A 17,101-nucleotide genomic window follows, 5' to 3' on the forward strand; every position below is an offset into this window, starting at 1 on the left:
ATCACCACACTCTTCACTCAGCATACTCACGTCAACAGTCCTTCATCACCATACTCATGTCAAGTCCTTCATCACCACACTCATGTCAACAGTCCTTCATCACCACACTCTTCACTCAGCATACTCACGTCAAGTCCTTCATCACCATACTCATGTCAACAGTCCTTCATCACCACACTCATGTCAACAGTCCTTCATCATCACACTCATGTCAACAGTCCTTCATCACCACACTCTTCACTCAGCATACTCATGTCAACAGTCCTTCACCACCACACTCTTCACTCAGCATACTCATGTCAACAGTCCTTCATCACCACACTCTTCACTCAGCATACTCACATCAACAGTCCTTCATCACCACACTCTTCACTCAGCATACTCATGTCAACAGTCCTTCATCACCATACTCATGTCAACAGTCCTTCATCACCACACTCTTCACTCAGCATACTCACGTCAACAGTCCTTCATCACCATACTCATGTCAAGTCCTTCATCACCACACTCATGTCAACAGTCCTTCATCACCACACTCTTCACTCAGCATACTCACGTCAAGTCCTTCATCACCATACTCATGTCAACAGTCCTTCATCACCACACTCATGTCAACAGTCCTTCATCACCACACTCATGTCAACAGTCCTTCATCACCACACTCTTCACTCAGCATACTCACGTCAACAGTCCTTCATCACCACACTCTTCACTCAGCATACTCACGTCAACAGTCCTTCATCACCGTACTCATACAGAAAGATCCTGTTGGGGAACCTTAGTCGAGGAATGTGTTGAATCAGGAAAGAGTTATTATAAAGTAAAAAATCTAGGAGTATCTCGCAGTTGTAATGGGGCTATATGTCCAAAAGGGAAGCACTGGCTTTGTTTCACCAAAATTGGACAATGGGGAATAAACACTCAAGTGCTCGAGGACATAAAGAGAGAACAGACTACAGCCAAAGCAAAAGCCTCAAAACCAACAACTACCCCTGAAAATCACCCGTGGTACTTCCATCCCTCTATATAAAAACTACAAGCAGACGTATCCCTTCTCAAGCCAGAAAAAAACCTGTCTGTAGATCTAGGAAAGCGCATCTGGCTCATCACGAATGTGTCCAATCGCTGGGTGTGTGGGGGAGCTCGTACGAGTGAACAGTGGCTGTGGCACGGCACAGACATTCCCCCTTAATTACTAGCATTTCAAAACCCCAGCCTCACTTTCACTCCTCAGGAACGCCCGCAGTCCTGGACACCTGCCAACTCAGTAAGAAGGATGGCGAGGGCCGGGCGCAGTGGCTTGCGCCTGTAATCTCAGCACTTTGGGAGGCTGAGACGGGTGGATCATGAGGTCAGGAGATCAAGACCATCTTGGCTAACACGGTGAAACCCCGTCTCTACTAAAAATACAAAAAAAATTAGCCTGGCATGGTGGCGGGCACCTGTAGTCCCAGCTATTCGGGAGGCTGAAGAAAGAGAATGGCATGAACCCGGGGGCGGAGCTTGCAGTGAGCCGAGATCGTGACACTGCACTCCAGCCTGGGCAACAGAGCGAGACTCCGTGCCAAAAAAAAAAAAAAAAAAAAAAGAGGGATGGCGAGAACATCCCACAAGTGGACTGAGAAAACCCACCGCGCCCTAGGCGAAACCCCTGTCGCCAAACCCTAACAGTCAACACCTCCACAGCTGAGTGGTGGCCAAGGTTACCCCCCGGAGCCTGGTCTCCTTCTAACTTAAGCTACCTCAATTGCGTCTCGTCGACAAAGGCCTGGAACTGTACAAACACCACTAACCCTTCGGCCGCACACCCCCGCCTAAGTGCACTATGCGACAATACCATGAACACCAGCCTACGATGGACTGCCCCTGATGGATTCTGTGGCTATGTGGAACCCAGGCTTACTCATGGCTACCTTATCACTGGCAAGGTACTTGCTGCCTAGCCACAATTAAACCCGGATTCCTTTTACTTCCAAAGCAGGCGGGCAACACCCTCAGAGTCCCTGTGTATGATAACCAGAGAAAAACAGTCCTTAAAGGTAGGAGGAAGCCAAAGATGGCAAGAGGACGAGTGGCCTCCGCAACGGATCATCGAATATTACAGTCCTGCCACCTGGGCGGAGGATGGTTCACAGGGTCATCCCATATACATGCTAAATAGAATAATCAGACCACAGGCTGCTCTAGAGACCATCACCAACCAAACCGCCTCAGCCCTGGAAATGCTCACGCAACAACAAAACCAAATGCGCACGGCAATTTATCAACACAGGCTGGCACTAGACACTTACTAGCAGAAGAGGGTGGGGTCTGTGGTAAGTTTAATATCTCCAATTGCTGTCTTAACATAGACGATAACGGAAAAGTGGTTCTAGAAATCGCCTCAAACACCGGAAAAGTAGCCCATGGACCAGTCCCAACCTGGAAGGGATGGGACCCGGAAAACCTTCTAGGGGGTGGTTCTCTAATTTAGGAGGATGTAAAACGCTGGTAGGGACGGACATCTTCACTGGGGTCCTCCTGTTTCTCCCCTGTGTTATCCCAGTGATAAAGCCATTAAAGCTCTTGTTGAAACCACAGTAAACCACCAGACGATCCAGACGATGCTCCTGCTACAACGGCACGGTGGATGCCAACTTGTCTCTCAAGAATCCCCAAAATTAAGTTTTCTCTTTTGTTTCTGAGGTGCCCATGCCATCCCTATGTCATGCCTGAAGTAGTTAGGCCCAGTCCCAAGGCACAAGGCCACTTGCGCCAGCAGTGTGCGTCAGTGAGACAGCAGAAGCAGGAAGAGGGCTGGCGGGAAGACACGTATCCCTGAGGATGGAGAGAGGCCATCCGGGTACCACGTAGCAGTTACATCAGACAGGGACACTTCCTGTTTACAGGAGACCGTAAAACTCCGGCCCCATCCTCACGTGGTGCTGACGCCATCTTAGGCCTCAGCCCGCCTGCACCCAGGTGCTCATTAAAACAGCGTGTTGCTCCACATGGCCTTGTGTCGTCTGTTGACGCGTTCCCCGGGTTTGAACCAATACCAGAGCTTTGCAATAATTATATTATGCCCATCTTAATGTCTCCAGTTGAAAACATTAAAGAAATGGATACTCAATGCTATAATGCTTCTTCAATATTCTACTCCAACTCACTCTAACGAAATTCTGATATACTTACTCTTGATGTGTTGCACAAATTTTAGTAAGCCGTTCAAAATCTTCACCATTAAATCCCTTTTCTGAATTCCTTAGAGGCGTGACTGTCTGTGGTTGCACAGTTTTCCATTTTGTTTCTAAATTTAAAGTATTTGTTAGTCACTGGCTCTTACAAAACATATTTAGGAGCAAAAAAAACAAAAACAGTTAACTAGCACCACTCATAAAGATTTGCCTGCAAAATTATCTTCTCTAACAACCCAACAGTTAGAAATAGCTAACTTATTACTTTTCAGTATAAGTAAATATCATCCTAGAGACGAAATGAGCCAGTAGGGCATGAAATGTGATTAGGAAAAATGCAAATAGTTGCAAGTCTTCTTTTCTTGGCATTGATATGAAGAGCAAAATACAAAGAAAAAAGTCTTCTCACAATAGAACAGACTTGTGGTAAAAATGCTATTTTCTTGGCCGGGCACGGTGGCTCACGCCTGTAATCCCAGGACTTTGGGGGGCCGAGGCGGGCGGATCACGAGGTCAGGAGATCGAGACCATGTGTGAAACCCTGTTTCTACTAAAAATACAAAAAATTAACCAGGCGCAGTCGTGGGCACCTGTAGTCCCAGCTACTCGGGAGGCTGAGGCAGGAGAATGGTGTAAACCCGGGAAGCAGAGCTTGCAGTGAGCTGAGATCGCGCCACTGTACTCCAGCCTGGGGGACAGAGGGAGACTCCGTCTCAAAAAAAAAAAAAAAAAAAAAAAAGCTATTTTTTTGCAACATTAACTTGTCTATGGAAACATCTATTTTCTGATTTATAAAATCAGGTCAAATATGTTAATTTTGTAGACAGTGACTTGTTGGATTACTGCTAATTCCACATGCCATGTTGGTCTGTACTTACCCCACTGTTCTTGAATGGCAGAAAGATTTGCAAGCAATTGCTCATGATACAATCGTTCTAGCTGAATGAATTTCATTGCTTTCTCATCTGAATAGAACATTTAAGGAAAAGAGAAATCCAGACTATTTACATTATTCCCCTATTTGAAGAACAATGTCCTATAGATGTTGAGAAATTTGCAGCTTACTAAAACATGAGAGGACTCTAAATACTTTTAAATTTAAACATGTCTATAATAATGTTTCTCATTTTTTTTTTCTCAAGATGGAGTCTTGCTCTGTCGCCCAGGCTAGAGTGCAGTGGCGCAATCTCAGTTCACTACAACCTCCACCTCCCAGGTTCAAGTGATTCTCCTGCCTCCACCTCCCGGGTAACTGAAACTACAGGTGCTCACCACGGCGCCTGGCTAATTTGTTTGTATTTTTAGTAGAGACAGGGTTTCACCATATTCGCCAGGCTAGTCTCGAACTCCTGACCTCCTGATCTGCCTGCCTCAGCCTCCCAAAGTGCTGCGATTACAGGCATGAGCCACTGCGTCCAGCTTTTTTTTTTTTTTTGAGACAGAGTCTCCCTCTGTCACCCAGGCTGGAGTGCAGTGGTGCGATCTTGGTGTACTGCAACCTCCCCCTCCTGGATTCAAGTGATTCTCCTGCCTCAGCCTCCAGAATAGCTGGGATTACAGGCGTGCACCATCATGCCCAGCTAATTTTTGTATTTTTAGTCAAGATGGGGTTTCACCATGCTGGTCAGGCTGGTTTTGAACTCCTGACCTCAAGCAATCCGCCTGCCTCAGCCTCCCAAAGTGCTGGGATTACAGGTATGAGCCACCTCGCCCAGCCTAGTAATGTTTCTCGGTTTTGAAGCAGGTAAATTTTAATGTGGCATATTATGCAATAGCTACTTGGATTCCACACTATCAGCAAACAGAAACTAAAAGAAGGTTTTAATGCTCAAGGAAGGTCTGCTTGCAGAGTCAACCAAAAGTAATTTAAGGAAACAGGACCACATGGAATCCTGGAATCTACATGTTTCCTTTTTTATTTCTCTCCTTACTTTCTGTCAAGCACCTATGTGACTCTCTGGTCCAGTGTTTCTGTTCCAAGTCACCTTGATCCTTATTATTTCCCACTGAATGCTTTTCTCCCGCAAGACCAAAGGATCACAGGCCTAAACAATGACAGAGCAAAAACTTACATGGTCTTTTGTAAACACTGAATTAACTTGCCACAGTGATTTCCCTCATCATCATGTGATTCTACTTCTTTGTAAATGATCCTGTGAGCTTTCGCCTTCGCATTTGTGTCACACAGATCTGCATCTTGTCAGGTCAGGATACGCTGTCCAACTGCCTACCTTCCCCTGGGCAATGCTCTAAATGCTGACCCAGAAAAAAGGAAGAGAAAAACTCACTGTTTCGCTTTTTGTCTTCATGATCACTCAGAAGTCCTCTCCCTCTCGCTTGCTACCAAGCTAGCTTTGAAATCTACTGCTTTTGGTCAAAATACACTCTTCAGCTAATGCCTTCTTCCAGCTGGCTGTCTTCTTGCCTGCTCTGTGTTGTAAAATGGGGGTCCCTTACAGCACTATCAGGGAGAAGGCAAGACTGGGCCGTCTAGGCCACAGGAAGACCTGTACCACTGTCGCCGTCACACAGGTGAACTCGGAAGGCAAAGGCGCTGTGGCTGAGCCGGTGGAAGCTATCAGAACCAATGACAACGACAGATACGATGAGATCCGCCGTCACTGGGGCGGCAATGTCCCCGGTCCCAAGTCTGTGGCTTGCATCGCCAAGCTCGAAAAGGCAAAGGCTAAAGAACTCGCCACTAAACTGGGTTAAATGTACACTGTTGAGTGTTCTGTACATAAAAATAATTAAAATAATACAACTTTTCTTTCGAAAAATAAATACAAATACTTACTTTAGTAAAATTAAGGCCCATTTATGAAGGTAAACTTTGGATGGTTCTAGGAAATTTTGTGGAGTGACAGAAATTTCCTACACGTTGCTTTCTGAGGTGGTTATGTGGGCACATACAACCGTCAAAACCACTGAAACCATATGATCTGTATATTCTATTACATGTAAAATATACTTCAATGAAAAAAAATGAATGGTTCTCTAAGAGTTCTAAAAATTTCTTCATGTAATTAAGAAAAGGATACAGTCCTCCTCCTGGAAATAGGACTCTGCTATCTGTTAAAAACAAAGAAAAAAACAGAGAAAATTAAATGAACACTTGGATGAGAAGACAAATTTGAAGCAAATTAAGATCTTGAAATTCTAAATGTTTTTGATATCAAACTAAGAAAACTCTTTTTTAAACTACATTCACCAGTTCAGAGGAAATCTGACTGTAGGCACAGGACGCAGTTCTTAAGTTACTCATCTCACGCAAAGCAGAGACGTTCTTTGGTGTTTGCATATCATTCTTCCTACTCTACTTCAAGTCAAAGCAAATTTCCCTGATTCATTAGCGTTTAGAACTCTAAAGAATGAGAAAAATGTTAGACTTACAAAAATATAACACAAATGAAAAAACGATTGTTTATTGTAAATAAAAGGAGAAATATTCCTTTCAAATGCTGTGAAGCAAATAAATAAATAAATAAAAAGTAGAAATATGTCAAGTCACGTGAGACCTCAACATCCTATTTATTTCATTCCTATTTCACAAACTACTGGCTGAGGATGTCACAGGACACTGACTTTTTGGTCTGGTGTGATATTTAAGAAAAGGCCGGCCGGGCGCGGTGGCTCAAGCCTGTAATCCCAGCACTTTGGGAGGCCGAGACGGGCGGATCACGAGTTCAGGAGATCGAGACCATCCTGGCTAACACGGTGAAACCCCATCTCTACTAAAATACAAAAAAAACTAGCCGGGCGAGGTGGCGGCGCCTGTACTCCCAGCTACTCGGGAGGCTGAGGCAGGAGAATGGCGTGAACCCGGGAGGCGGGGCTTGCAGTGAGCTGAGATCCGGCCATTGCACTCCAGCCTGGGCAACAGAGCTAGACTCCGTCTCAAAAAAAAAAAAAAAAAAAAGAAAAGGCCAGGCCAAGCGCTAACAGTGCTGCACATGGTAAAGAACACTAGATAAAGAGTTCCGAGACTCAGGAGCTGGTCTCAGTTCAGGCTTGTCAGTTACCAGATTCATTCTAAGATATCTTTACACTTAAAGATTCTTTGATTCTAAAAACTTAGGGATATTTTTAGATCTTTATTTAGATATGACATTTATGAACAGATCACTAAAACTAAAAATATTCACTGAAATATTGCATAAACTCTGTATTTTTAAAACAGTTTCTAGCCGGGCACGGTGGCTCATGCCTGTAATCCCAGCACTTTGGGAGGCCGAGGCGGGTGGATCATCTGAGGTCAAGGGTTCAAGACCAGCCTGACCAACACAGTAAAACCCCATCTCTACTAAAAATACAAAAATTAGCCAGGCGTGGTGGCTCATGCCTATAATCCCAGTTAGTCTGGAGGCTAAGGCGGAAGAATTGCTTGAACCCGGGAGGCGGAGGTTGCAGTGAGCTGATATCGTGCCATTGCACTCCAGCCTGAGCAACAAGAGCAAAACTCCATCTCAAAAAAAGAAACCCCCCCCCCAAAAAAAAACCAAAACAACCAAAAAACAGTTTCCACAGATTGTCTCTAGTAAAAAAAAGGTATAACCTTTATACATCACGATCTCCATTTTCCAGGTAAACTGCCAAGGCAAAGAGTAATAAAGTACTTGTCAAAGCTATAAGCTAGCAATAAAAAGGAATGGTTTTTCCCAAATACCCCAGGGGAAACAGCACACTTTTAAAGGAAAATATTTGCCTAGTTTAAATCCTACAAATGTGACATTTTTTCCATCAGCAATGTAGATGACTGACTCAATCATCTCTATAAATGTTTAGTTTTCAGTTAATACAAAGTTTGATTCCATATTTATGTTATATTAAGGATTTTGAAAGGGACAAACTGATTTTTAAGAACCTGGTTATCTTTTACCAGCTTATTTTTTTAATAATACATTTTAAAAGTAGTATGAACCAAGTCAAACTGCCAATCTTCAATCATTCCTTTAGCTTACAAAATGAGAATTTCATATAATGGTGTAACCAGCAGTGTGCTAATGTTTAACAGTCTCCAGAGTGCTGGGGAGAGCCCCGGCTTGCAGTGTTTGCTCATCTCAGTGGTGTCAATACTCCCACCATGGCCGATGTCAAGCTACCAATGTGATGGGCGTCACTAAACATGGTTCTCATATGTCAGTACTAGCAGGTTTCAGCATACCAGTGCGTTACACCTAACTGAAATCAATGATGACACTGCAATTACAGAGCCGGGCATGGCGGCTCATGCCTATAATCCCAGCACTTTGAGGCTGAAGCAGGCAGATCACTTGAGGTCAGAAGTTTGACATCAACTTGGCCGACATAGTGAAACCCTGTCTCTTCTAAAAACATGAAAATTAGCTGGGTGTGGTGGCGTGCACCTGTATTCCCAGCTACCTGGGAGGTTGAGGCAGAAGAATCACTTGAACCTGGGAGGTAGAGGTTGCAGTGAGGCAAAATTGCGCCACTGCACTCCAGCCTGGGTGACACTGTGAAACTCTGTCTCAAAAAAACAAAGAAAAAAACATTTCAAGTACAAACTCCCAATGAAAACATCTATGGTATTACACAGTTTCCTTTCTATACATGGTATGAGATATAGTTTCAGGTTGCCCATTAAAATAAAATGTCTGGCCCTTCAAAGCCATTTTTCTTGTCTTTTTGCATCTGCACACAATTGGCACATGTTTATAAATAGCTCTTATTTGAGGAGTTTTGATGGGGTCCATAACTATTATGTAACCAGATTTCTTGGCGCTGCAGAGATACAATGTTCAATTAGCTTGCAGGCTTCTGTAGCGGTTCTAATACCATAAAGTAACTGCAGAGGAGGTTATGAAACCAGTGCCTCAAAAGTAAAAAAGTAAAAGTAAAAGACATTTCCAGGTAAAAAGTCATCCTGAGAAATAAATACACAAAGTATTTCCCCTTTAAAAATCTCCCCCTTGCAAGTCTAGCAGGAAGAGAAGATGTACTTTTTTTGAAGCATATTTCTAAATCTGAAAGCTAGCCCAGTAGAGCAGAAAGAACATGGGGTTGGAGGTGAATGGCCTGGTTTTAGTCCAAGCCCTGTCACTTACCAGCTGTGTGATCCCGGACATGTCATTTTGCATCTCAAGCCTCAACTTTCTTATCTTAAAACAGGGACAGTAATGCAGTTTTTACAGCTGCAGAGGTGTATAAAACAAGGCTGCCATAAGGATTGAAACAGAGATTGTGTTTGCTGCCCAGGTACAGGAAGCAAATTAAAATAAATAACTAAATACAAATTAAAAAAAAAAAAAAGAAAGAGAGAATGTATATCTAGCATAATGCCCAGCACACTGCAGTAAGTGCTTAAAATGGTTTTTGAGTCTGATTCGGAATGAATTGCAAGGTGCAGAGTATAATCATGTGACAAAGTTGAAAACTGCTGGGAAGGCAACAGTTGTAAGGTGATCCTGGTTTTCCTTCTTTTACCAATCAGGAACCCGCTAAAAAAAGACACTGTGAAGGGCCATAGCCTCAATGTTTGTGTCCCCCTCACAAATTCATATTTTGAAACCAAGTTCCCAGGGGATAGTGTGAAGAAGGGGGTCTCCGGGAGGTGATTAGGTCATGGGGGCTCTGCCCACGTTCACTTACAAAAGAGGCTCAAGGGAGGGCCTGCGTTTCTATACGAACATCTCCCAAGCATATGACTTCAGTTAAACATTTAAAGCTAATCTGTAGTCATATTAACTAAGTCAGTGTAAAAAAGACCACTCATACCTAAGAACAAGAACTTTAAAACAGAATTTTTAAGAGTTCCACGAGCTCAAAATATAAGTATATGTCGTCGTATTTCCATTGGCCTTTAGCACATATTATTCTATATATTATATACCACTTTTTAAACCACAATTTTCCTAAAATTAGTTCTCACACTCGAATACCTTATTTCTGTTAATGGTACTACTATTCTCCCCAAACTGGATATCCTACAGTCATCTCTGATTTCTCCTTTATTCCTGTTTTACAATTGTGATGGTTAATACTGAGTGTCAACGTGATTGGATTGAAGGATACCAAGTATTGATCCTGGGTGTGTCTGTGAGGGTGCTGCCAAAAGAGATGAACATTTGAGTCAGTGGGCTGGGAAAAGCAGATCCCCCTTAATCTGGTGGGCACAATCTAATCAGCTGCCAGGGAATATAAAGCAGGCAGAAAAAGGTGAAAAAGAGAGACGGGCCTGGCCTCCCAGCCTATATCTTTTTCCCGTGCTGGATGCTTCCTGCCTTCGACCATCGGACTCCAAGTTCTTCAGTTTTGGGACTTAGACCGGCTCTCTCTGTCCTCCTCAGCTTGCAGACAGCCTATTGTGGGACTTTGTGATCATGCCAGTTAATACTTAATAAACTCCCATTTATATATATAAATATATATAGGACATATATAAATATCCTATGAGCTCTGTCCCTCTAAGAGAACCCTAATACAACAATCTACACTAAGTCCCAGTTATCTTTCCTTCCAAAGATCTCAAATCCATCCCTCTCCATTTCCACTGTCACCACTTTAGCCTAGATGCTTTTATTACCTGATGCCGGAATTATGTCTTCTTTTAGTTCTTATTTTCATCCAAATTTTACATGTCTATGCTTTAAGGAGTCCAACAGTTCTACAAACAGGAAAATGACAGAAAAGCCTCTCCCCAGACTCTTGTGATCCACTCTAAACAGGACCGGTGACCCTCTCCTTCCTGGCATACAGCTGTCATCTTAAAATCTCCCTTCACTTAGATTCCCTTCACCTCCTTCCTGAGTAGGATTCCCAGTTTCCTGTATCTCACACCTTCCTGTTTCTTGGTTTACTCCCTTGTTTTGCTGAAGCACATCATCTAGTGGCTTCCTGAGAAAGAGTAGATAGGAGATACCAGAGGACCTGACGTAGGAAATCCTTGGTATATCTGAGGAGCTGTCAGAAGGCCAGTGAACCCGGAAAGGAGTGAGTTAAGGAGAATCTTAGTAATGAAGATCGAGGAGGCTAACAGGACCAGATCATGTAGGGCCTTGTAGGCCATGGTAAGGATTTTGGTTTTTATTCTAAATGAGAAGGGAAGCCATTGGAGGGCTTTCAACAGTGGAGTGACAAGATCTGACTTATGTTTCATCTGCATCGCAGTGACTGTCATGGAGAGGGAAAGCACTAAGTGGAAGGGGGAGTGAAGGCAGAAAGGTCTCTATAGTGAGAAATTTACTGCAAGAATCTGGATGAGATTTAATGGTGTCCTGTACTGAAATGGTAGTAGTGAAAGAGGGAAGAAGTAGTTCTGGGTATATTTTGAAGTAGATCTGCAGGATTTGCTGTTGGATTGGATTTGGATGCAGGGAAAAGTAAATAAAGTACGACTTCAAGGCATCTGGTCTCTGCAACTAGAGGGATGAAGTTGGCATTTAACAAGAGAGGTAAGACCAGGAAAGCAGTAGATATGGGAGAAAATCAAAGTTTGATTTTGTAAATCTTAAGTTTGAAATGCCCATGCGACATCTTGGGTAGCTGGATAGTTAAGTCTGGAGTTCAGAAAAGAAATAGGACAGGTCGGGCACAGTGGCTCACACCTGTAATCCCAGCACTTTGGGAGGCCGAGGCGGGCAGATCACCTGAGGTCAGGAGTTTGAGACCAGCCTGGCCAACATTGTGAAACCCCGTCTCTGCTAAAAATACAAAAATTAGCCAGGTGTGGTGGCACATGCCTGTAATCCCAGCTAGCTGGGGGGCTGAGACAGGAGAATCACTTGAACTCGGGAGGCGGAGGTTGTAGGGAGCCAAAATTGTGCCACTCCAGCCTGGGCGACACAGTGAGACACCGTCTAAAAAAAAAAAAAAAAAAAAAAAAAAAAAGACAAACCTACAGGGTTGGATGAAAACACCCAGCAAGTAAACTCAGAATGAGAAGAGAGTCAAGAACTGAACTCTGATGCATCCCAGTGTTTAAAAATTAGGGCTGGGCGCTGTGGCTCATGCCTGAAATTCCAGCACTTTGGGAGGCCAAGGTGGGAGGATCACGTGAGGCCAGAAATTCGAGACCAGCCTGGACAACACGGTGAAACCCTGTCTCCTGTCTCTACAAAAAAATTAGCTGGGCATGGTGGCGTGCGCCTGCAGTCCCCACCACTTGGGAAGCGGAGGCAGGAAGACTGCTTGAACCCGTGAGATGGAGGCTGCAGTGAGCCGTGACAGAGTGGGAAAAAAAAAAAAGGAAAATATGGGAACTCAGCAAATGAGCCACAGAAGGCATGGCCAGTGATGTAACAGGTAAAAGCCAAGAAAAGAGCTCCCAAAAGGCAAATAAGCAAAACGCTTCAAAACAGAGTATGTGATCAACTCGATGTTTCCAATAGCTCCAGTAAGATGAAAACTGAGGTCTGACCACTGGATTTAACAACATGGAGATCACTGGTGACTTTTACAATGCAATTTTGGGGGAGTGGTGGGAACAAAAGCCAGATTAGAATCACTTCAAGAGAGAATTGGGTATGGAATGTTACCTAAGTAAATTCTTGCCCAGAATGTTTAACCTCAATCAAATCTTAAAGAAATAATTAGGCTGGGTGCCGTGGCTCACACCTGTAATCCCAGCACTTTGGGAGGCCGAGGCTGGTGGATCATGAGGTCAAGAGATTGAGACCATCCTGGCTACCATGGTGAAACCCCATCTCCACTAAAAATACAAAAATCAGCTGGGCGTGGTGGCGCAGGCCTGTAGTCCCAGCTACTCAGGAGGCTGAGGCAGAAGAATTGCTTGAACCCAGGAGGTGGAGGTTGCAGTGGGCCAAGATCACGCCATTGCACTCCAGCCTGCGGACAGAGCAAGACTCCATCTCAAAAAAAAAAAAAAAAAAAAAAGAAAGAAATAATTAGACAAATCCTGATTATGGGACATTCTACATGAATTCTTAAGACTGTTCATAAATGTCATTGTGAAAGAAAGAAAGACTGATACAGATAGAAAAGCAGGGAGCATTCTGGATTACAGGAGACTAATGAATACTGACAGTTGAATGCAATATGTCATCCCACACTGAATCCTGCATTGGGGGAAAACAGTTACACAGAACATTTGTGGAACTACTTGGGGATTGTATATTAAATAATTTTACTGCATCAGTGACTCATTTCTTGGGGTTGATAATGGCCTTGTATATTATATAGGAGAGTATCCTTCTTCTTGGGAGATTTATGTACAAATACTTAGGGGCGAAATGTCATAATGCAAATTACTTTCAAGTGTTTCAATGGAAAAAATACGTGTAAGTGCACAAGAGAAAGGGCAAGGGCAAAAAGGCTGGGCGCGGTGGCTCACGCCTGTAATCCCAGCACTTCGGGAGGCCGAGGCGGGTGGATCACCTGAGGTCAGGAGTTCAAGACCAGCCTGGCCAACATGAAGAAACCCCGTCTCTACTAAAAATACAAAAATTACCTGGGCACAGTGGTGAGTGCCTATAGTCTCAGGTGAAAAAAACAGCAAAAATTTGATAAAAATGTTAACAACTGGCAAATCTAGGTGAAATCTATCGTGTGATGTGCTGGGAATTACTAAAATGAATGAAGTATGCCTCCATCCCTCCCTGATGTGTGTCCCTTGGGAGGTGACAGGGTATTCTGTCTTCTTGGGCTGAGGAGGCAACCATCAACCGAACCTTGTCACCCTGATGCCTCAGCTTTCTAATGGCATCAGTATTTCTTTGCTGATCCCCAGCCTTGATTTCCAATGAGCAATCTCTGAATTAGTGACAGTTAAGAATAGAGTTTAAATGTTTAATATTTCTTTGGCTTTTACTGTACGTCACACATATGTTAAGTGCTTTTACATGCATTATCTCATTTAATCCTTTATTACTTTACAAAAGGAAACCAAAAGCCACTTAGCTTGTGGTAGGGCCAAAGCCCATACTTTTAAACCACCACTGTATTCTCTCATCTTTCTCAGGAGAGAAAAGATCGCCGTGCAATCCACTGTTCAAATGCAATGAAAGCTGAGTGATTAGGCCGGGCGCGGTGGCTCAAGCCTGTAATCCCAGCACTTTGGGAGGCCGAGACGGGCGGATCACGAGGTCAGGAGATCGAGACCATCCTGGCTAAAACGGTGAAACCCCGTCTCTACTAAAAAATACAAAAAACTAACCGGGTGAGGCGGCGGGCGCCTGTAGTCCCAGCTACTCGGGAGGCTGAGGCAGGAGAATGGTGTAAACCCGGGAGGGGGAGCTTGCAGTGAGCTGAGATCCGGCCACTGCACTCCAGCCTGGGCGACAGAGCCAGACTCCGTCTCAAAAAAAAAAAAAAAAAAAAAAAAAAAAAAAAAAAAGAAAGCTGAGTGATTAGAAAGCTGCCTTGCTGTTGGTGCTGCCCAACAATGGTGAGTTCGTGACAGCTTAGAGGCCAGAAGGAGTATACATCTCCTCAAAGGCATTCTTCACGTTCATAAAGGAGGTAATACAAATTTGTAAGAGTATACATTTTCCTGAATTGGGACAAAACCCATTTTACTTTGTTGTTGTTGTTTGTTTTTAGACAGGATCTTACTCTGTTACCCAGGCTGGAGTGCAGTGGTGGAATCACGGCTCATTGCAGCCTCAAACTCCTGGGCTCATGCAATCCTCCCACCTTAGCCTCCTCAGTAGCTGGGATTACAGGTGCATACCACTGTGCCTGGCTAAATTTTTTTTATTTTTTTGTAGAGACAAGGTTTCCATGTTGCCTAGGCTAGTCTTGAACTCCTGGGCTCAAGCAATCTGCCTGCCTTGGCCTCCCAGAGTGCTGCATTACAGGTATGAGCCACTGTGCCTGGTCCTATTTTCCTTTTTATTTTTTTGAGACAGTGTCACCCAGGCTGGAGTGCAGTGGTGCAATCTCGGCTCACTCCAACCTCTACCTCCTGGGTTCAAGTGATTCTCCTGCCTCAGCCTCTTGAGTAGCTGGGACTACAGGCACGTGCCACCATGACTGGCTAATTTGTGTGTGTGTGTGTGTGTGTGTGTGTGTGTGTGTATTTTTAAAGAGATGAGGTTTCACTGCGTTGGCCAGGCTGGTCTCGAACTCCTGATCTCACGTGATCCACCCACCTTGGCCTCCCAAAGTGCTGGGATTATAGGCATGAGCCACCGTGCCCAGCCTACTTTACTTTTTATCCCATTTTCTGTTTGCCCTGAGAATACTCTTGTCTCCAATCCTAATGTAACATCATATCCATTTTTGTTACATTAGTATTAGACACAAATTCTGTTTAGAAATAACTCCAATAACAGTCTTTCTATTTTACTTTCACATTGACAATGAGTCAGATTTGCTTCAGCCTGGAAGAACATGTTTATGTGAAACTGGGCACTTGCAGCCAGCTGCACTTTTGTTTTTCTAAATGGGAAATGGGTTAAAAATTAAAAAGTATTCATTTCTCATTATAAAAGTCAATCACTTTCGCCATTCCCATGTACCAGTTATTTTCATTTTATGTAAAAATAAAATGCAGGCTGGGTGCAGTGGCTTGCGCCAGTAATCCTAGCACTTTGGAAGGCCGAGGCAGGTGGATCACCTGAGGTCAGGAGTTTGAGACCAGCCTGGCCAACGTGGTGAAATCCCATCTCTATTAAAATACAAAAATTAGCCAGTCATGGTGGTGGGCACCTGTAATCTCAGCTACTTAGGAGGCTGAGGCAGGAGAATGGCTTGAACCCGGGAGGTGGAGACTGCAGTGAGCTGAGATCATGCCACTGCACTCCAGCCTGGGCAACAGAGTGAGACTCTGTCTCAAAAAAAAATAAATAAATACAATAAAAAATAAAATAAAATGCAGCTCAAATATCTTAATTTCTTCTGAATTAGCTCTTATGTAAAAAAAAGTTTCCTCATCACTAGCCTAAAGGTTCCCCAGTCTCCAGGCTCTCCATCCTCTAACATATGTACCCTCCTAATCCTCAGAAGAGTTCTTTCTCTAAAATTCAAATTTGATTCAGGAACTCTTATAATTAAAAGTTCCCAGTCCCTAAAAATAAAGCCTTAATGTCAAACCAGCTCTTCAATCTCACCTCCTCGTTTTCCATCTTCATCTCCAATAATATCCCAGCTACAGCTCTCACAGGCTGATCTCTTCCTGGACCAGCTCATTCTGTTAATCCACTGAGTACCTAATAAGCCTGGAAAACCCAGCTCAAGAGTCACCTTCTGTTCCCAAGTGTCCACAGGGCAGAATTAATCACTCATTTTGTGCTACTGAATCTTTAACTATGTTTACTCTAACACTGAATACAAAATTCCACAACTACTTATCTATATAACTGTTGCTCCTGTTCCGCAGGGGCTCTCTGAAGGGCATATTCTGCTAAGTAATCTTTGTCCACCCAGTGTCTAGCAGGGTCTTTGGCACCTGGTAGATGCTTATCAAACTCTTGCTATGTTGACATTTATCTGTACACAGCTTAATTACTGACTTAAAAAGTGAGCCATTGTTTAAACTATGGATTATCCAAGGCCAAGGGATGGCCATCAATTAGCAATATGCCAAATATCCCACTAGGGTCACCTTCCCCTGGGCTCACCAGTGATGAGTGGGACACAATCAATTACAGAGATTGCATTTTATTTTTTATTTTTATATTTATTTATTTATTTAGAGACAGGTTCTCTCACTCTGTCTCCCAGGCTGAGAGCAGTGGTGCAATGTCAGCTCAATGCAACCTCTGTCTCCCAGGCTTGAGCGATCGTCCCACCTTGGCCTCCCAAGTAGCTGGGACTACAGGTGCACACCACCATGTCCGGCTAATTTTTGTATATTTTGTAGAGATGGGGTTTCGCCATGTTGCTCAGGCTGGTCTCGAACTCCTGAGCTCAAGTCATCCACCCACCTCGGGATTACAGGTGTGAGCCACCGTGCCCAGCCAAGACAGCATTTTAGATCATTCCAAACGCTGCTAGGAGAATTTTTG

At 43.8% G+C, this 17,101-nt stretch overlaps 1 protein-coding gene across 8 annotated transcripts in view; it reads right to left on the reverse strand.

Moving 5' to 3' along the window:
- Positions 1-17,101, reverse strand: part of LOC105474707 (consortin, connexin sorting protein) — a 114,879-nt gene that overhangs the window by 32,992 nt on the left and 64,786 nt on the right. For 7 of the 8 annotated variants that reach the window (XR_982927.3, XM_011729528.3, XM_011729529.3 and 4 more), the window contains 3 exons: positions 6,218-6,248; positions 4,055-4,141; positions 3,175-3,289 (listed from right to left, as the gene is read on the reverse strand). Coding sequence is in view for 7 of the 8 variants with exons in the window: in XM_011729528.3 (XP_011727830.2) it covers positions 3,175-3,289; positions 4,055-4,141; positions 6,218-6,248 (233 nt within the window). In the remaining variant the exon portion in view is untranslated. Of the gene's footprint in view, positions 1-3,174; positions 3,290-4,054; positions 4,142-6,217; positions 6,249-16,204; positions 17,100-17,101 lie in introns of those variants that run through there. The other variant, XM_071073344.1, reaches the window with a different exon arrangement.

The sequence above is a fragment of the Macaca nemestrina genome, chromosome 1, assembly GCF_043159975.1.
Source record: "Macaca nemestrina isolate mMacNem1 chromosome 1, mMacNem.hap1, whole genome shotgun sequence".
In the NCBI taxonomy this organism is placed as follows: Eukaryota; Metazoa; Chordata; class Mammalia; order Primates; family Cercopithecidae; genus Macaca; species Macaca nemestrina.